Genomic DNA, 21,664 nt, shown 5'->3' on the forward strand with positions numbered 1-21,664 from the left:
CTGAATACCAGAGTCTTGGGATTTCTGCGTTGGATGCTGTCGCTTCTTCCATGACGTCAGGTCATTAGGGGTATAAAACATGCAGCAGACGCCATTACATCAGTTTTTCTTGCTCCAGATGTCAGGTGCCCCCGAAATAGGAAGCAATTATATGGTGTGGAACAACCCCAGAAAAAGCAAATACACATAGTATAAGATATGCATAACCAAAAAGGATAGGTGAAAGCAAAGACAATCAGGGGGCTGGAGGGAGGGTAACCAGGACTGCAACAGTGAATACACTCGAACATCTACATTTATGGTAAGTGTACACAACTGTACTATGTTCTTCACGTTTCACTGTTGCAGTCATTACATTTGGGTAGATTCCTAAAGCTAAGGTTGGGAGGAGAAATTTAAATAGAATTAGGACCAGCTATAAGGCCCTGCAAGACTGCAGTGGCAAAACCAGCTCTGGATTTAGAGAAAATTGGCAAATGATAATGCTTGGGGAAAGTATGTACAGAACTCCAGTTAGCAGCTTCTAGGATGTCCCTAGTAGGGACACCCCTGAGAAAGGCTGTAGAGGTAGATGCAGCCCTGGTTGAATGCCCTGTGGGATAGGTTTTCCATGGTGCCTATAGCAGAAATAAATGCAGTGGCCTATCCATTTTGAAATGGTTTGTTTTGAAATAGCTTTCCCCTTTGTCCCTGCAGCAAATGCCACCAGCAGTTGTTCAGATTTCCTTTGAGGTTTAGTCCTGTCCAAATAGAATCTAAATTGTCTGTGCACATCTAAAGAGTGCAGTGTCTGTTCCCCTTTGTTCTGTGGGTTAGGAAAGAAGGTAGGCGCAAATGAATGGACTGATTAAGAGCCACACTGGATACCACACCTTGGGCATGAAGAAAGGATTGGTTCTGAGGGACAGCCTGTCTGCATGAAAGATGATAAAAGGTTCCACTGCCATAAGGGCCTGTAATTCAGATACCCTTCTTGCAGAAGTGATTGCTAAAAGGAAAGCGGTTTTCCGGGAAAGAAAATTTTAAATCTGCAGTAGCAGCTGGCTCGAAAGGAGGAAGAGTGAGTTTCTCCAAGACCAAGTTAAGATCCCAGGCTGGAGTTGGAGCTCTCCTGGGTGCCTTAACTTTTTGGCCCCTCTGAGGAACTGCTTGGGCAGTGGGTGAGAGAAGAGGGGAGGCTCTGTGGTATAATGAGCTGAAATGGCTGAGGCATGAATGTTGATGGAGGAAAAGGAGAAGCCCTTATGAAGCATCTCAGTCAAGTATTGAAGAATCTAAGGTAAACTGAGCACTGCTGCGTTCATTCCTTGAGATTGGTTCCAGGCACAAAATATTTTCCATTTTGCAGCATAAGATTTTCTAGTACTAGGCCTCCTTGCCTCTAACATGATATCCATCACTGACTGACTGAGGGATGGTAAAAGAGAGATTAGGTAATTAGCCAGGCTGCTAGGTTCGGGTTTGTAGCTGCGGGTGCCAGAATCTGATTCTCCTGCTGAGACAACAGGGAAGGAGTCTGAGGCAGGTGCCATGGAGCCAAGTGTGACACACTGCGCAAGAGTGGGTACCAGTGTTGGCGAGGCCAGTCTGGTGCAATTAAAATCGTCCTTGGCTTGTCCTGTTTGATCTTTAGTAGTACCTTGGAGAGCAGAGGCAGAGGAGCAAAGGCATAAACTGATATTTTTTTTTCCAGCAGAAGGATAGAGCATCCATTTTCCAAGCTAACTTGTGGGGAATCCTTGTGCAAAATTTGTCCAGTTGATGGTTCTGGGGGGAGGCAAACAGGTCTATATCTGGGCTCCCCCATTTGCTTGTCAATACGTTGAAAATCCTTGGTTCCAGTTTCCCCTCGTGTGGGTCCATGAGGTTTCTGCTTAGTCTGTCTGCCAGTGTATTTCATTTTCCTGGCAGGAAATGAACTTGTAGATTCACTTGGTAGCTCAAGGCTGTGTTCCACAATGCCATGGCTAGTCTGTAGAGGGGGTAAGAATATGTAGCCCCCCTGCTTATGTACCACACGACAGTGGTGTTGCCCGTCTTTACCATTAGTTGTCCTGGAAGAATGTGGTCCTTGAAGGCGGTCAGAGCATTCTGTACAGCTAACATTTCCTTTTGATTTATGTGCAGGTGCATTTGACTTGGGTTCCATTTGCCCTGAATGCACTTCCCTGCCAGGTGAGTCCCCCATGCATAGTCTGATGTGTCTGTTAAGATTTGGGCGGCAGGGGGTAATGTGAATGGTAGTCCCCTGTTTTGGTGGCAGGCCTCTGCCCACCAAAGGAACTCTAGGCGTAGGCAAGATATGATAGGAATCCTTGCTTCTAGATCCTGTGAATGTTGACACCATAGGCTTTTGAGATACCATTGTAGTTTCCTCATATACAGCCTTGCATATGGAATTAGAAGAATGCAGGAGGCCATGAACCCCAAGGCTTGCAGTATTTGCCTTGCAGATAGCTGGGTTTTTGTGGCCACTTGTTTGAAGTAGGTTGTCAAATGAATCCGTTTCTCTGGCTTGAGGAAAGCCATCTGGGAAGTTGTATTCAAGCTTGCTCCCAGGAATATAATTTGTTGACAGGGTACCAGGTGTGATTTCTTTTCGCTTATGGTGAACCCCAAACAAGTCAGTACCCTTTGAACAAAGGTCAGATGATTCAAAAGAATGTCCCGGCTTTCTGCCTGAATTAGACAATCGTCCAAGTATGGGTATATTTGAATCTTTCTTTGCCTGCAAAATGCAATGACTGGAGCTAGGCACTTTGTGAATACCCTGGGTGCAGTAGATAAGCCAAAGGGCAGTGCAAAGAACTGGTGGTGCATGTAGCCTGCTTTGAAGTGTAGGTATCTTCTGCAAGACTCCCTGATAGGGATGTGCAGGTATGTTTCTTTAAGTCTAGTGTTGCCAACCATGCATCTTTGCCTAGCATAGGAAGCAGCTGGTGAAGAGTCAGCATTTTGAATTTTGGAATCACCAAAAAGGTGTTTAGAGTAGAAAGGTCCAGGATAGGATGGCATGTATTGCCTTTTCTGGGTGCCAGAAAAAGTCTCGAATAGAAACCTTGTCCCTTTTCCTCTTCTGGTACCAAATGAATAGCCCCCATGTTTAAGAGAGGGAGTACTTGATTTTGGGCCTCTGCCCACCGATTTCGGGGTAGATCTGGCCACCCGCTTGGTGTTGGTAACGTGTAGAAGTGAAATCTGTATCCTTGGGACACTATATTTAAAACCCATTTGTCCTGGGTAATGGGTTCACAGTTTTTGGCCTGCAGACCAATCTTTCAGCCTAAAGGAGCATTCAGTTGGGAAGTGCTTGGAAGTTTTAAAACCACGTCACTGAGACACTTTTCCATAGGGGGGAGTCTTACTACTCCCAGATTTGGGTGCGGAAACCTCCAACTGCTTAGTCTTGTGTGCCCCCTGGGACTGAAACCTGGGGTTTCTGCTGCGTCTGGATTTGGCTTGAGAAGACCTGGAAGGGGCTGGAAAGGACCAATTTTTAGAGGGCCAGTGTCTACTAAATCTAGGAGGCTGAACTTGTAAGAAATCTTTAACAGTTTGCATAGATTTATTTATTTATTTTTATTTATTTTATTTTGCATTTGTTGACCGGGCTAGTCCAACTGGATACATGTCCATTTTCAGTGGAGGCCCGGGGAGAAAAGCTCCAAGGTCATGGTTAGATTGACAAATACACTGATGATGTTAACACAAGTTAATACTAGTTAATACAAATACAATGATAAAACTATAACAAGTAAATACAATTAAATACATCCATCTTTTTAAGAACTTCCTCAGCCTTGTTGCCAAACAGGCGGTCCTGATTTAAGGGAACATCCAACAATTTAGCTTTAACACGATCAGGCAAAGATTGCCTTAAGCCAAGCATGCCTTTTGAGCACAGACCCAGTAACAGCAGCCCTGCAAGAGGCCTCTAATGAATCAAATCCACATTGCAAAGTATGTTTTTCAACCTGTTCAGCAGAATGCATTAAATCTTGTAATTCTTTATTTTCAGCACTGTCAGGAATCAACATCATTTTCTGTTTAAGCAATCCAATAACATGTTGTTGATACTTTAACATATGAAACTGGCAGTTTAAAGCCCTAATGGCCAAGGTTGCAGAAGTGTAAACCTTCTTACCCCATCTATCCAGCACCCTGGAGTCTCTTATCAGAGGGGGTAGGATTTTTAGCAGTAGAAGCCTTAATGCCCTTGGGTCCCTGTGAAATAGTCTCTGGATCCGCAATAGGATTTTTAAAAAGGAACTTGTGTGAATCAGGAACCCTGTAATATCTGTCAGGTTTTCTGGGAGCAGGAGGCAAAGAATCAGGGGCCAAACTACATTCTGAAAAGGCATCATCAACAATGTCTAGTACAGGAGGTATAGCTAAAGGCCTATGCTGAAGGCAGGAGTAAGAAATCCCTAAGCCTCTTTTTTGAATCAGAAAAATCCTGGCTTTCTCAATGGAAATGCTCCCTTAGAGTATGCAAGGTCTCACCAAAAGAACAATCCTTTGGAGGGGAAGCAGAGGGAATACAGTCCTCTGCATCAGAATCCTCATAAGTAGATAAGGGGAAATCCAGATCATCAGAAGAATCAGAAAAATCAGAATCCTGGTCAGACGATTCATAAACAAACTCAGTCCTAGGTCTCTTAGGAGGAGGAGGTTGGCTTAACATGATTAGAGTTATAAGATCTTCAGCCATTCTTATTGTTTTTTTAGGCATAGGCCTGAGCATGCGGCCTGGGCGTCTGTTTCTTAGGCATGGTTCGAGATTTTGGCCTAAATGAAGAAGGAGGCTTCGGTTTAATATGCAAGTCCATAGGCCTGAATACACTCTCAGAAGCCGGTGCCTGCACAGCGGCTCTGGACCCATCCAAAGTAGAGACATCTGCAGGTTCCACAGATGAAGCATCTCGTGGCATACCAGACTCTGAATGGGTCTCAGTAGAGGCCTGCGAGTCAGAAGTAGTGGGTATCAAGGGCTGTGAAAGCACCTGAGTACCAGTGAACAGGCAAGTGGCTTAGAAGAAGCATCGTCGGCAACTTTGGACCACGGTGGCCTGTCTTTATCTTTGCATTTTTTTCGGAATCCCGGTAATTGGATGACTAACAGACAACATTTCTGGATAATTAATCCGAGAACTGAAATATTTAGAGGTGAAAATATACCAACGACTGATAGTGCACTGATTAAAGCACAAAACCGACAGCAAGGTACGTCATGGTCAGGGCCTAGGCAAGGAATACAGTACGAATGAAAATCTTTGAGAGATATTTGCATTCCACAAGTAACGCAATTAACTTTTATTGACATCGGAAAGGAGCAAGAAAAAGTTTCCCTAATGGGGTACTTAGCTTTAGTTGAAGACTTTGGTTCAGAAACTCGAAAATGAAAATATCAGGAGTCGGCCGACCGGCACTTGCGAACTGCTTCTGCTTTGGGCACCGCACGGCAAGAAAGACTGATGTAATGGCGTCAGTTGCATGTTTTATACCCCTGATGACCTGACGTCATGGAAGAAGGGACAGGACCCAACACTTTGTTAACCAGGCCGACTGAGGGCTACTGCATGCAGATAACCCAAATGTAATGACTGCAACAGTGAAACATGAAGAACATCTGCTGAACCAAAAGCCACTTTGCTTCTAGAAGTCAAATCTAGCTTGTACTGAGTAATAAAGGTATGAACATTAGACGAGGTAGCCGCTGCATAAATGTCATCAGTGGAAGTTGCCAAAGCAGACTGTTCACACCACTTCAATAAAATAATAAAGATAAAAATATTGACTTAAAACATCAGTTAAGAGCTTTTGTTCATTAAAACATTAACCAGAACTTCATCAGAACTAACATACTAATCTAGCCATCTGAATAAATAATACAAGGATTATCTAAGCAAGTAACCAAATCTGTCCATCATCCTCGATTGTCTATTAGGGGAATGGACAGAGGAGCTCTGTTCAGCTCGCTCCTTTTTTGAGGCTGCCTCCACAACCATAGCATCAACAGGGACTCCTTTGCTCCAATGCAGTCTGTCCTCCGGCGGTTCCAAAATTTTATCTGAGTGTTGGGGAACTGGTTTGATAGAGATGAATTCCTTCTATGCCCGGTGAGAGACTAGGTTGAACATTAGCCAGGGGAGTTCCCCAAGATGTAGATAGGCTGGAGGCAAAAGCTTCAAGAATAACTTGACTCCTCTGGGAGTATCTCTTAGGATGTCTCCAAATGAGACATCATCTGATGGAGATCTGGGGGACCCTTCCCCTTCCTCGAAAATCAGTAACCTCTATGAGAGATTCACAGGGGAATCTATATGCCTCCTTTTACATGTTCTCTTGCAGGGAACCTTCTCAGTAGGATGCTCTGGGAAGATATCCGATTAAAAGAGAATTTCCTGTAGGGAAGCTATCCCTGTAGAATTAGGCTTGATGGGATCAGAGCGTGGATCCGCTGGAGGAACAGGTATGGGATCCAAGAGAAAGATCAGATCTCTTGGACGAGAAAAGGTTGTGTCCACTACACGAAAGCAGATGGACTGGGAGAAGCTGTGGTTGGCTATACTGGGGCCAAAACCTCTGAGGCAGCCAAGCGTCAACCCTGCCATAATCTGTGCCTCGAGGAGAAAGCCAGACCCGAACTATCTAGTGCTGAAGCACAGAGGGGCAAGGATGGCTCCGACAACATCAGAATAGACTCTGGTCCCCGGAACTGACACAGATGTTTCAGCTCCAGGACTCTTCCCAATTTGAAGGGACAGGAACAGAACCAGTAAAGGAAACTGCTGGAGTCGAAGACCTGGCCTTCTTCAGATCCTTCATGGACTCTCTCGGGCTCTCAGATCTGAGGGCTCCAAAGCCATAGAATGGCTCAGAGAAGGAGATATGGCTACATGGGAAGTGGAGGGAAGGTTCATGGATCTGATGGCAGACAAAGATGGAATTATCCCCATATGAATCTGAGCTCTGAGGAACTTCCTTATCATCCTATCCACATGGGCAGACTTTTTGGAGCATCTCACAGATGAGGTAGTGGACTGTGGCCTCAACTGTCTCTTCCGCTTAATCTAAAGAAAGGGGGAATGGAGCAGAAGGGATACAGGATCAACTACGAACCAGTGTGAGTTCGTGGAGACTTAAAGTGGTCGGATCTGAAGTCCTTGGATCCGAGAGCTGTTTGACAGACTTGACCAATATGACAAATGGATCAGAGGATTTAGGATCAGATGATTTTCCTTTAAGATCCTAAGAAGTTGGATTTGAAGTTCTATGGATCTTCTTAGGAGGCTCTGAAGAAACCACGATAGAAGAACATGCTTTTGGAGAAGGAGAAGGGGATCTCTTTCAAGACTCTGAAGAAATCTTAGAGAGATGGAGGCAGCAGTCCATTAAGAACCAGTTTCTCCTATCAAAAATTGCTCTACAGATGAACATGGCACAAACAGAGCAATCAGTAGAAAGATGTGCCACTCCTAGACAATAAATGCACTCCCTGTGGGCATCGGAATTTGGAATTTTGTGCCCACATTAACTGCACTTCTTAAAGCTGGTTGGTTTCTTGGCCATCACTACAGAAGGGAAAAGACAAAACATACGCCATCATTTTTTTTAAAGAAGAAACTAGCAGCAATGGTAGGAAGGGTACACGTAAAAGGGTAGGAAAGGCAAAGTAAAAAGGAAAGAATGATACCAACAATGGTATGCACAAGACTACCAACAGAGGCAGAAAATGATAGTTAGAAAGAAGGTCTAACAGAAGAAAAAAAATTATAAACCTGGTAAGTGTAGAGACAGGACAGCAAAAAGCTACAGAAAAGAAGACTATTAAAGCAGAAAACTACTCTCAATTCTCAAAAAATCTAATATTAAGCTCCAGGGAGTTCCCACGTTTGTGCGAGATGGTGGCAAAAAAGATCTGAGATACTGTATGCTGGCTGGGGTATTATGGTTAGAGGGAAAGCTCTAGAGTTGGATCCATTAGTCTGTAATATGTGTCAGAGTCAGATTTGTAACCCATATATTGAGGAAGAATGAAAACATCAGATCTTAGGGATTACAGATGGAGCTCTCTTGGAAAAGTCCAAGTCCTTATCTTTTTGTCTTTCCATTTCTTCAAAAAGGCATTACAAAAGTTGGTGTTTGCAAAGACCTGGTGGTAGCAGTGGGTTGCAATGCCACCGGGGAATCCGAAGATAAGGACTCCATATGAGTGGCTAATACATTGGCCCTACATTTGAGGGGTTTTGCATGGAATTATGCAGTCGGAACAATTAAAGACATCATGCTGACGCCCCAAGCAAAACAGACCAGATGAGTGAATCCTTATGCAGGATATGCTTCCTACACTTTAGGCAAATACTGACTTTCTTAAACATTAAATTAAAAGGGGAAAATCCCCAACAGGGTACTTATCTCACTGGAAAAAGGCGGCAACCTAGAAAAATGAACTGACCAATGGACTCCGAGCTCTTTGAACACACATGAAGCACATCAGACTGCAAAGCTAGAAATTGAGGATGATGCCAACTGAGGCCCTTCTTATACCCTGATGTAAAGATGTCAGTCTTCAGACATTCGTCAGCTAGGGATAATGCAAAGAATGGAAATTGGGCTGATTGTGGATTTCTGCATGGCAGGAAGACCAAAGAATAAGTACTAAAACAGTAACTATGAAGAACATGCCACGTTACAGTATAAAATATCATACTTTAAAAATGTTTAAAAAAAGATGACTTATCCATTCAGCAAATTTTTTTAAGTTAACTATCTCTGTACATTATACAGGCAGACAGCATATAAACAATACTGCAAAATCTCACTACTGTTTTTTCTGACATCTCCAAGTCACTGTTTTCTTGCACTGAAACTAACAGCTTCAGAGTGGAATGTTAACTTTTACTTTCTACTTCATTTCGCTCCCAGTCCTGTTCATTAGAAATTTTGCCATCACCATGAGAGCGAAAGCTAAAAAAAAAAATCAAATCCAGCCCTGGATCCAATAAAGTAAATAAGCAGAAATTCTCATTGCACCAATGTAAGCATGTTTTTCATTACACAACACAAGAGTATACACTGACATAATCAAAAAAAAAAGTATAGCTGCTGTTTACATAAACTAGTGCAACTACTTGGCAAATTTAAGGAAGTGTGTTGTTCTGTAATCTTTTCTCAATAACCAACTGAGGTTTTTTTCCACAAGACAATGCATGAGTGAGCTTGCTCATCCATGCGTGCAAGCGCGCGCGCGCACACACAAACAAAAAGTACAGTTTTGTATCTACCATAAATGTAGATGTTCGAGTGTTCACACTGCTGCAGTCATCACACTTGAGTTATCCTGCCATCAGGCGGTCCCGCAGTCGGCCCGAGTTCCAAAGTCTTGGTCCGGCGTCGGTTGCTGTCGCTTCTTCCCGGACGTCACAGCGCCAGGGGTATACAAGATGCATCCGACGCCATTTTCTTCAGTTTTTCTTGCCCCAGATGTCAGGTGCCCCCAATAGGTAGGCAATACATATTGCTATATAAAAATATACATATAAAAATAAAACAATACCTTCAGTCACAAGCAAATACACCAGAGGTTGTATAGGATAGAAAGGTATAGATAAGTCCAGCTAGTTCAGAGGGGATGGAGGGAGGGGTAACCTGGACTGCAGCAGTGTGAACACTCGAACATCTACATTTATGGTAGGTACAAAACTGTACTATGTTCATCATGTTACACTGCTGCAGTCATCACACTTGGGTTGAATCCCAAAGCTAAGGATGGGTGGTGGAACTAAACAGGGTTTGGACAGGCTAGTAGGCCCTGCAGAACTGCAGTGGCAAAGCCAGCTCTGGTTTTAGAGTATAGAGGTAAGTGATGGGGCTTGGTGAAGGTGTGCACTGAACTGCACGTTGCAGCCTCCAAAATATCCTTGGTTGGTACTCCTCTGAGGAAGGCTGTTGATGTTGCTGTAGCCCTGGTGGAATGGGGCCTGATGTTACCAGGCACAGATTTCCCATGGTGTGTGTAGCAGAAACAGATGCAATGTCCTATCTATTTTGAAATGGTCTGTTTTGAGATAGCTTTTCCTTGAGATCCTGCAGCATAGGATACAAAGAGCTGGTCAGAATTTCTGAAATGCTTAATTTTATCCAAGTAGTAACGTAATTGCCTGTGAACGTCCAATGAGTGAAGGAGCCTTTCTCCTTTGTTCTGGGGGTTTGGATAAAAGGTGGGCAAATGAATGGTTTGGTTTAGGGCCACACTGCATACCACCTTTGGCATAAAGGAAGGGGGGTTAGTTCATAAAGAGACTCTGTCTTGATGAAAAATGATGAAAGGCTCCACTGCCATTACGGCCTGTAGTTCTGAGACTCTTCGTGCTGAAGTTATTGCTAGCAGCAGGGCAGTTTTCCATGATAGGAACTGTAGATCAGCTGTGAAAGCTGGTTCAAAGGGTCGGAAGTGTAAGCTTTTCCAAAACAAAGTTGAGATCCCAAGTTGGTGTTGGTGCTCTCCGGGGCAGTCTTATGTTCTTAGCCCCTCTGAGGAACTGTCTTAGTAATGGATGTGAAAATATAGGAGGATCCGTGTTGTATTGAGCTGAAATAGCTGAGGCGTGGATCTTAATAGAAGAGAAGGAAAGTCCTTTGTGCAACATCTCAGTTAAATATTGAAGAACCTGAGGAATATTTGGAACAAAGGGATTTTGGCCTTTAGCCTGGTTCCAGGCGCAGAATCTTTTCCATTTGTCTGAGTAGACTTTCCTGGTGCTGGGCCTCCTGGCCTCCAGAATGACGTCCATCACAGCTTTAGAGAGAAGTGTTGACTGGTTGTTTAGGCAATTTGCCATGCAGCCAGATTTAAAGTCTTGAGCTGGCTGTGTAGAATCTGATTGTTTTGCTGAGTGAGCAGGTGAGGAATTGTAGGTAAAATCCATGGTGGGCCTTGAGCCATGTTCCTTAGTATTGGATACCAGTGTTGGTGTGGCCAGTCTTGAGCAATGAGTATCATTTGTGGCCTCTCCAATCTGGCTTTCAGCAGCACTTTTGCCAGAAGAGGCAGTGGATGAAAGGCATACACTGTCAATGTTTTCCAACTGAATGAGATGGCGTCCACTTTTCAAGCTAGTGTGTGGTATATGTCCTTGTGCAGAATTTCCGTAGTTGGTAGTTTTGGGGGGAAGCAAACAGATCTATGTCTGGGCTCCCCCATTTTTGAGTTATCATTGCGAATACTTGAGGATCTAGTTTCCACTCGTGAGGATCTGTGATGTTTCTGCTTAGAACGTCTGCCAGTGTGTTTTTCTTTCCTGGAAGGAATTGTGCTTGTAGTTGAACTTGGTAGGTCAGTGCTGTGTTCCACAAGGTCATTGCTTGTCTGCATAGGGGGTAGGAGTGTGCCCCCTTGCTTGTTTATGTACCACATCACTGTGGTGTTGTCCGTCTTTATTAGGAGTTGCCCTGGATGTAGGAGGTCCTTGAAAGCTGTTAGGGCATTTTGTACAGCTAGCATCTCTTTTTGATTGATATGTAGATGCCTTTGGTTTGCAGACCATTTGCCCTGAATACACTTGTCCTGCCATGTGTGCTCCCCAGGCATAATCCGATGCATCTGTTGTTAAAGTTTGCCTGGCTGTGGGTAAGGTAAAAGGCTGACCCTTGTTGAGGTGACATGCCTGAGCCCACCACAGAAACTCCTGTTGAAGGCAGGGAATGAGTGAAACTGTTTCCAAGCTGTGGCTGTGTTGGGTCCATACGCTTTTCAGATACCATTGTAATTTTCTCATATGCAGTTTTGCAAATGGTATTAGTAGTATGCAAGATGCCATGAATCCCAAGGCCTGCAGAATTTTTCTTGCAGGGAGTTGGGTCTTTGTTGCCATCATTTTGAAGTATTGAGTCAGTTGTCCTTGCTTGTCTGGCGTGAGATAAGCCATCTGGGCCGTTGTATTTAAGCTGGCACCCAGGAATATTGTGTCTTGTGAGGGCACTAGTTTTGACTTCTTTTCGTTTACTGTGTACCCTAGGCAACTTAGTAGGTTTTTGACAAACAGCAGATGCTTTAATAGAATGTCCTTGCTTTCTGCCTGAATAAGGCAGTCGTCCAGGTATGGATATATTTGAATCCCTCTTTGTCTGCAGTATGCAATTACTGGTGCCAGGAATTTTGTGAAGACCCTGGGTGCAGTAGATAAGCCAAAGGGCAGTGCTGAGAATTGGTAATGGGTTGAACGTGCAATAAATCAGAGGTATCTTATACAATTTTGTCTGATAGGTACATGCAGGTATGCCTCCTTGAGGTCCAACGTTACTAGCCAAGCCTTCTTGCCCAGCATGGGAAGAAGTTGCTGCAGTGTTAGCATCTTGAATTTGGGTACTTCCTGGTATGTGTTTAGAATTGAGAGGTCCAGAATGGGTCTCCAGGCTATGTCCTTTCGGGGAACTAGAAACAGTCTTGAGTAAAATCCTTGTCCTTGCAACTGTGTAGGAACCTGTTGAATGGCTCTCATGTCCATGAGAGCTGAAATTTGCTTTTGAGCCTCTGCCCATTGATTTGGTGGCAGGTTTGGCATTCCTTTTATCCTTGGCAAAGTGTGAAAATGGAATCTGTATCCTTGAGATACAATATTTAGGACCCATTTGTCTTTTGTGATGATGTGCCAATTGTCTGCAAAAAGTGCTAATCCCCCCCCCCCCCCAAGGGAGCTGCCAAGAGGGTTTTGCTTGGTAGTCTGAGGGGTAAGTCATTGTGTTTGTCTTCTGGTAGTTTCAGACCTGTCTTCTCCTCCTTTTTAGGTTGTGGCACTCCATTGTCGAGGCTGGTAAGCGCCTTGTGGCTGGCCTCTGCCTCTTGGGCGTCTGTATCTGCCCCTCTGTGGTCTGGCAGAAGCTGGAAAGGACCACTTTTTGGTTGGCCAATTTCTGCTGAAACGAGGGGGTTGAACCTGTAAGAAATCCTTGACCGTCTGCATGGGTTTTGCCTTATCCTCCATTTTCTTTAAAACTTCTTCTGCTTTTACACCAAATAAAACATCCTGCTGTAAAGGTGCATCCGATAACTTTGCTTTAACATGATCAGGTAAAGTTTGTTCTTTTAGCCAAGCATGCCTACGTATAACAGACCCTGTCACTGCTGCTCTACAAGAAGCTTCCAATGAATCAAATCCACATTGCAAAGTATGTTTTCCCACTTGTTCAGCTGAATGCAACAAATCTTGCATTTCCTTGTAATCTGGCTGGTCTGTATGTGCGAGCATTTTTTGTTTTAGTTGAGACACCAGATATTGTTGATATTTCAGCATGTGAAACTGACAATTTAAGGCCCTCATAGCTAGAGTAGCTGAGGTATATACTTTCTTTCCCCATCTGTCTAGTGCTCTAGAATCCCTTTCAGAGGGCACAGGATTTTTAGCAATAGAGGCCTTAACCCCTTTGGGACCCTGGGAAATGGTTTCTGGGTCAGCAACAGGGCTTTTATACAGGAATTTGTGGGAGTCAGGGACTCTGTATTATCCGTCTGGTTTTGCTGGTGCTGGAGGTAGTGAATCTGGGTTAAAGCTAGATTCTGAATAAACATCATCCACAATATCTAACACAGGTGGAATAGCAAGTGGTCTGTGCTGGGGTAGTAAAAGGAACTCTCGGAGCCTTTTCTTAGAATCAGAGTAATCCTGGCCTTCCCAGTGGAAATGTTCCCTCATAGTATGTAAGGTTTCCCCAAAACAGTAGTCTTCTGGGGGAGATGCAGAAGGGATAGACTCTTCACATCAGAATCTTTATAAGGGGAAAAGAATATTCCTGTTCCTCAGAAGAGTCTGAGGAAATTGAAACCTGGTCAGAGGAAGCATAGTCCTCCTCCTGCCTTGACCTTTTATCAGGAGGGGGATGGGAACCCCTGATTAGGGTAATTAAGTCTTCAGCCATCTTAAGCATCTATTTCTTAGGCATGGGCCCTTGTACTGGAGACTGCTGTACAGTCTTCTTTGTTTTTAAAGGAGTTTTCAGTTTTGCATAGGATTTAATAGTGAGTGTAGTCGGTCTGAAGACACCTTCTGCAACTGAAGGCGTTTCAACTGCACCGGAAACTCCTTCAGGTATGGAGTCGGAAGGGCCTAAAGGTAAAGGTTGTGGAGGCCTAGCAATCTCCGCTTGTGAATCGGATGTCGCCTGGGGTTCTAAATCAGCGGCTGTCAGGGGCTGCATAGGCGCCTCACTGAAAACCGGAGACTGGCCTAGCAGAGGCCTCGGAGTCCGGTTTAGATTTCGGCTGCCTGTCCTTATCTTTGCATTTTTTATGCATTCCGGTCGGTTGGTCCGACAGCATGGTATAATTAAATTTCCTACTAAAATAATGCCGGGCGAAATCAAACCAACATTTAACAGTCCGTTTATTAAACCTAGCACAAAACCAACAACCTGTGACGTCATGGTCTGGGCCTAGGCAAGGAATACAATAAGAATGAAAGTCCTTATGAGGTATTTGCTTCCCACAAGAAATGCAATTGTTAACTTTTTCTGACATCGGACTGTGGCAAGAAAAGGTTCCCAACGGGGTACTTAGCTTTATGAAGACTTTGGTCTGAAATTCGATTTGAAAATCTCAGGAGTCGGCCGACCGGCACTTGCGAGTTGCTTCTGCTTTGGGCACCGCGCAGCAAGAAAGACTGAAGAAAATGGTGTTGGCTGCATCTTATATACCCGTGGCGCTCTGACGTCAGGGAAGAAGTGACAGCAACCGACGCCGGACCAAGACTTTGGAACTCGGGTCAACTGCGGGACCGCCTGACGGCAGGATAACCCAAGTGTGATGACTACAGCAGTGTAACACGATGAACATCATTAAGCATTCCTTCAGCATTTTAGCAGTACAAACCTGATAATTCTTGCTAGGTAATTATTCACAGTTCAAAAGGCACTTATTTTCTTTACTGAGGTTTTAGGAGGAGGCTTTTACTTGATTCATCATCTTAAGGTACATATTTCTCCATTACATAGGTCACTGGCAAAAAGAAAAGCATTAGAAACCATGGCATGAAGAGACAAATTATGCCATGTTTGTTGAGTGCTGGTTCTGGTACTGCTTTATGAAAGCAGACCAAATAATTAGGAAGAAACCTGCAGGTAAAACAATGACTAGCAGGATTGTTTCAGGGCAGAGATTGCAGCTAGGGAGGATGACAAACTGCATCATTTGAAATGGGCCATAAAACATTATGAGCAGGTTAATACAAACACCACTGACTACCACACTGAAATACAGCACTGCAATTATCTTAGCTTCACTACATAATGCCAAGCTCTACTTGTTGCTTGTCTCATTGTCTTAATTTGATTTTCCCAGCTCCCAAAATCCCATGTTTAAGTATAAGTAGGGTCTGCAAACAGAATACAAGTGACTGGCAAAGCCGAACATCCCACATAAGCACTGCAGCCCACATATCCATAGTTGTTTTTGCAATCCGACATAATGAAGTCTCTCCTTACATTAACATAAGTAACGTATTGAAATGGAAATACAACATGTTTACAAAGGGAGACAGTAGTAGGAGATCCCAATGTACTGCAAATCAGTGGGACCTATGGCATACTCTCTCCATTTTTTTTATTCTCCCCTTGCAACTCAAAATTTTGGAAATGCCATCTTATCTGGATTCTGACAGCAAGCAAAACTCGGTAGTAATATCTATTTCACATTCAAAAACAACTGGTTAAAAAATCAACAACTGTTTCATGGAAAGAGATAGCTCAGACTTTATGGAAGTCTCTGCCAAAATGGCCACTGGAGTAGGATCATTGCTGTACCAGAACCCACACAAACTCCTGCTTTTAGTAACTGTAAACAAAAAGCTCTGCAGGAACATACAGACAATGAAGCTAGTGCTTCCGGTTTCTTACCTTTCCAAGAAGCTCTTGGGGTAGATATGCATTACGAGGTTTAAAGACAGAACCAGTTTTGTTTACAGTAGTTATAATGGCACCACCAGGCTGAGGAAGAAAGTTAGAAACACAGTCAATTAATACAGGCAGCAATGGAAAAGTAATGCAAGGGAATCATTACCAAATTTCAACTAATGGAATATTAAATGACAGAAACTTCAAACCATTAAATCCCTGACACAGTTTAAGTTCCTCAACAAAACTTTAAACATTACATGCAGTTGCTACAATGACAACAGTATTGCCTGATCATCTGCAAATAAAAACATACAGATCAAGACAACTAAAAATGGTGAATTCAAAACTCATCCTTCAGGAATCCACTGAAGGAACTCATCTATACACAAATCCTCTGGCCTACCCCTTAAGCCCTTTTTATACAAGGAAGCACCTCTCTCAGGAGTGCGTCAGACAGCAGCTGAGGTCTCACAGACTTCCAAAACTGGAGAGCAGAGAAGCATTTCTGATTAGGTAGGCCCAGGAAGATGGCACAACTTGCCATAGGAAGAAACAGACCTACAGTTTTGTCTAATCCTCTTTCCTACTGGAGATTGACAAATAATTTTGGATCAGACTGCCCTCAAGTCTCTCGAGGAAGACAAACCCACTGCTCCAGGCTGACCTCAAAGACTCCCCGCAACTTTCACAGAGGGAGCTTAGACTCTAGTGAGGGGTGTCCTGGATCTTCCCTTAGTGAGATCCACCTCCAGATCTCCTTTACTCAAATGGCAACTCTTCCTCAGCCTGTCACAGAATGCTATGGCCTCTCTCAGTCTTTCATCAGGCTACCTTTCCATGCTGCTGCTTCTGTCCAGCTGAAAACTCTGAACTGTTAATTGGGTTTTTTCCATTCCTATAACTCCTGAAAAATGCCTAACCACATCACATCACACACCCTCAAAGCAATCTAAGGAACTGACCTTCCAATTCTGGCTAATATCACTACACTCCTCTCAGCACAATGGTGACAGATCTACTGCCATCTCAAACTCTTCCAATGGACCTTGGTCTTTGGGCAGTGCATTTCATTTACCATGTGGTAACTTCGTAAATGAACGGCTCATGTGTGAAAACATGAAACAAATCTAAGTACACAAGTTTACAAAGCAAACCAGTTTCCAAGACATGACAAAACATTTTTAAAAATAGCAGTTCACTAACTGAAGTGTTTTCACAATAACATAGCAAATAAGCACTCTGAGATCCCAGAGTTTTCAAAAGTGTACTACTTTATAGCAGCAAAGTTTTCACACCAGTAAAATGAAACAGTATAATGAAACTATCAATGATGCACGTCTGACCTACTTTACAAGGACTGACCTACCAGCAAGCTGCATAAGATTGTCTTTTAGCACAAGAAACAGTAGCATAAAATGTTGTACTATAGTACAATCCAATACTTCTTAGAGGGAGGATCCCTCCTTCAGATCCTATTATTTTGGCAGTAATTTTCCCATGCCAATGACTACTACATCTTCCTTTCCACACTTGCAGGGATCTTCCTTCCATTGTTGTTCTTTATGCCCACTCAAAAACTCCCCTCACCCACTGACTTGTGCAGAGTCCTTCCAGAATTCCTGTAGGACTTCTGCTCACTTCTGCAACTGGTCCTGCTCTCTTAGCTAGCAAGCGGCAGCTATATTCTCTAAACTAAAGTGCCAGGAGGCTATCCTTGCCACTCTTTCTGCCTGGGTACAAGCACTCTAAAGTGAGATGCTGAAGGCATGGCATTGTGTGACTGACACCTGTGCAGTGCCACAAACTGGCAACCACAATGTGTGGTCATTGTATCCACCAGTGTGTGTTTCTACTTTAATATTAAACTCTAAAACTGCACAAAGAATATAATTTCACATGAGTAAATCTGTAAATGCATACAATCTGTCTCATGCTGGTTTATTACAAATTAGAAGCAGAGAGAATGCACAAGAGGACATCACTGCAAACCCTTACTCTGAAAGGCATAGTATGTTAATGTTACTAGTAGCAGTAATGGCTTCAGAATACCTTTGGGCCACATTTTATTGTGCTCTGTTAACACTACCAAACTAAGGAACAATGGATGTTGCAGTGTTCCTTTCAACATGAAAACAGAATACCTACAATCTATTTGGTCTACTTGAGTGTTTCATACAGCACACAAGATTTGTATTTCCTTCAGCACCTGTGTGTTCTTCACAAAATGATAGTTTACAACTGAATAATCAGTGCATGGACCATAATCAATTGCAGATACCTAGCCCTCAGAGGGCATCTCCTGTCTGCAGGAGGGTAAAACAAGTCAGGCCTGGACTGAATTTATGGCAGTCATCTAATACTCAAGGTATGCTTGAAAGAGGGCGAGGGTATCACTGTTTTATATATACAGATTACTTCAGACATAGGGGAAGTAAAGATTCTGCCCTTTTGGGTGTCTTATTTGCTAATGAAGAGTCACATCTTTAGTTTGAGTGTCTGTGAAGCCATTCATTTTGTGGAGATGTAGGAGATCAAAGAGAAATAACCACACAGGAGTCTTAAGAGACAGAGTGCAGGAACAGAGTTTCAAATCCTGTTTCAACAGTTGTGGGTCTTCACTTCGGTGATCTTTTTAGTTACGAAGCTCTGGGGTGCAACAAGTAGCACACTCACGTGTGATAAAAAAAAAATCATCAGAAGATGTGAGTTCTGCTCTTACTCCAGTGGTTTAGATTAATTTATTCTGGCATTAAGTGTACAGTAAGAATAACAGTATGAACTGGTAACAAGCTACTCCTTGTAGTCTGGGGTTTGGTACCCTCTGTGATGCCCATCCACTGGACCAGTAATCAAGGAGAGTGATCCTTACCACCAGCACCAGTGAGGGGTGTATACTGGGAGGATGACAAGTACACACACAGTATTTCCAGATGCAGCTCTCTGCATCAAGTGTAATTTCTCTTGGGAGCACACAGAGACCATAGTCAGTCCAGGGCTAGTTTCTCCCCCCTCCTCCACATCCCCATTAAGACTCTCCACTGGCACAGCTATAGAGTTCAGACCTCAGCTGAGGGACCAAACCAAGACCCCCAGGCACCCTCTCTGTCCAACCAGTGCTTCTTGTCCCTGCCCAAGTAGCTAACACACACACACACACACACACACACACACACACACACACACACGCACACAAACCTGGGAAAGGCTGGCACAGGTTTGCTAGCTATGCCTCCTCCTTCCCAGACTATAAGGTAGTTTTTACTGCCATCAGTCACTCCTGCCAGCTACCTTAAGGCCCTTAACAAAGGGTGCCCAGTCTTACTGTATAATATTAATATTAACACAAATGGCAGTTTGATCAAGAGCAAGGCTATTAGGAGTGGCCCACACAGTGTCACCAAATAAAAGTACTCTCAAAACTTAATTATCCCTACACAGATCACCCACAATGAAAGGTTTAAACATATTATAATAAATAATAATAGAATAAGATAATACTAAATATATATATTTTCACAGTGACATCAGAGTTCAAAACCACAGGAAATATTTAAAACAACACTGCAGGACAGTCTCAAATAAAGAAAGAAAAATATCTAAACTTAGAATCACTATATTTCTTACTGAATATAAAAGAGAATTCCTATAATCTAAAAACTTACTAATAGAGCAAGGCAGATGTGGTGAATGGATCTTCTAGTTGTTGTCAGGTATAAGACAGAATGCTCTGTCTCACTAAGAGACTTCTCAAATTAATATCTCAAATATTACTGCTGGGATAACTTGCAGAATGACATTATTTCTTGTCATCCGACTACTAGTTCCTAGGCCAAACAAACATTGATGAAGCTGGCAGTAATTAGCATCTACCTGTCAAAATATACAGACAAGGGCTTCTCCTCAGATCTCTGGAAGATGCTGGAAACCATAAAACAATCACATTCCTTCGTGCCTTCAAGACTAGTAATTACTTCACCCTATAGACAATACAGAAAGCTTCCTAGTGCAGACATTGTGTCTCTTGCTGTACTGAAAACTGAAAGATACCATCTTTTATGGCCTAGCCTTAAAGCAATTTAATTTCAGTTATTTTTCTTAAGGTCACCTCCTGTATTCCAGTTTCCACTGTTAAAATATATACATTTACACAGTTACAATAGGGCATGTACATTTTTGTTCTCTTCCAGTGCAGCACGCTGTGGTTACATTTCAAACAGCACTCTGCAAATACTCTTTTCAACACACGCGTCTGTACAAGCAGTTTGATGTGCACAGGACATACAGTTGTAACACAAGCATCTTACATAATCATGTTGATATTCACAAATGACATAATTTACAAAATTTCAGCTAGCTGTGCTGGCAGTATCTCCTTTCATCACATCCTCATTTTTCATTTGCTTACTGTGTGACTGAACAAGTCACTTAACCAGACAGTGCTTTGGGCCAGCTGTGAAACTGGGTTATGCTCCAATGATCACCTTGATCGCAAGCCTATTAACCTACGGAATTATGATGTTTATGAATGGATACATACTAAAACAGCTATTTGACTGCATAACTTGTCTGATTAGGACAGAGTGCAGAGGAATGATAACTTTTTTTCACTTGGACAAAAATGCCTTTATTTAATAATTGGACGAGACGGAATGATTTCATGACTACTGACATTACATGGTGACCAAAGGATAGGAGTTGTCTACAAAGGTATCAAAATCTGTGATTACTATATATGTCTGGAAAGGAAGTCTGTCTATACTACAAGCTGCTGCAGAGATTTATTTTTATTTTACTTTTTAACATTATTATGGAGAGAACTAAAGTCAGACATTTTCCATGTCTCAGGAACATACGTTAATGTGGCTATGCCCAAGTTAAACAGAATGTTCAGGCAGGGTGGGTCTGGTGATATTGATTAATCAAAAAGGTATACTGTTGGGGCCCAAAGAGTTGATATTTTCAGTTTTAGAGAATGCAGTTTGAATTTATTCCAGGATAAACTTTTTTTTTTTTTTTTTTGGTTGGGTACTCAGGGATTTGTGGAAAGTTAATGACAGTTTCTGATGTGAAGTTCGCATTAAATTTATTATTGCAATTTATATAATGCTAGAGTGAATGATGACTGTTAAAGAAAACGTACCTGTATAATAAAAAACATTCAATATGGCTTGTTTGCTTTTTTACAACCATGTGTGTTCCCAAGCCATTGTTCAAAGTGTGAAGTTAATAAAGGTGTTTAAACAACACTAACAAAGACCTGTGGCAATGAAGAGGTAATCTTGATGTGATTCGGATTCAAAGGTATTGAAAGTCTTTTTTTGTTATGTTTGAATATCCAGAAGGTGGCCAGCTTTGGACAGTGTGCAACAAACATGGAAAGAAAGGTGTAGGCCATCCCTAGCAATGCAAGATGGGCTGCTGATTATCTCTTCTCATGCTGACACATACTGGATTCTCCTAGCATGACACTATCTGCTTAATCAGCTGTTAAAGCCAATTATCTTTCCTCTGCATTTGGCCAGTCTTGGCTGTATTTGACACATGAACATCCAGCTCCAATATATTCCTTTGCATACCCTTCTGGGTTGAATGCCTCAGGTAATTCAACCTACATGAAGCATCAAAAGGTCAGTCATATTTGTCCTTTTGCAGGGACTGAAAGACTCCCATGGTATCAGAGATCCTAACACCAGAAAGACAGTTGTTACCCTGTTTGTCTGGCCCAGTGAATGTATGTCAGAATACACAATGATGGAGTCAGTGGAAGGCTGGCAAT

General features: G+C 42.8%; 1 protein-coding gene across 3 annotated transcripts in view; it reads right to left on the reverse strand.

Moving 5' to 3' along the window:
• DAP3 (death associated protein 3) overlaps nt 1–21,664 on the reverse strand; it is a 1,113,059-nt gene that overhangs the window by 111,687 nt on the left and 979,708 nt on the right. For all 3 annotated transcript variants that reach the window (XM_044080167.1, XM_044080166.1, XM_044080165.1), the window contains exon 11: nt 15,889–15,978. In XM_044080167.1, coding sequence (XP_043936102.1) covers nt 15,889–15,978 — 90 coding nt within the window. The remainder of the gene's footprint in view (nt 1–15,888; nt 15,979–21,664) is intronic.

Source organism: Protopterus annectens, chromosome 8.part0 (genome assembly GCF_019279795.1).
Source record: "Protopterus annectens isolate FY-2018-M chromosome 8.part0, PAN1.0, whole genome shotgun sequence".
NCBI classification, from domain to species: Eukaryota; Metazoa; Chordata; order Ceratodontiformes; family Protopteridae; genus Protopterus; species Protopterus annectens.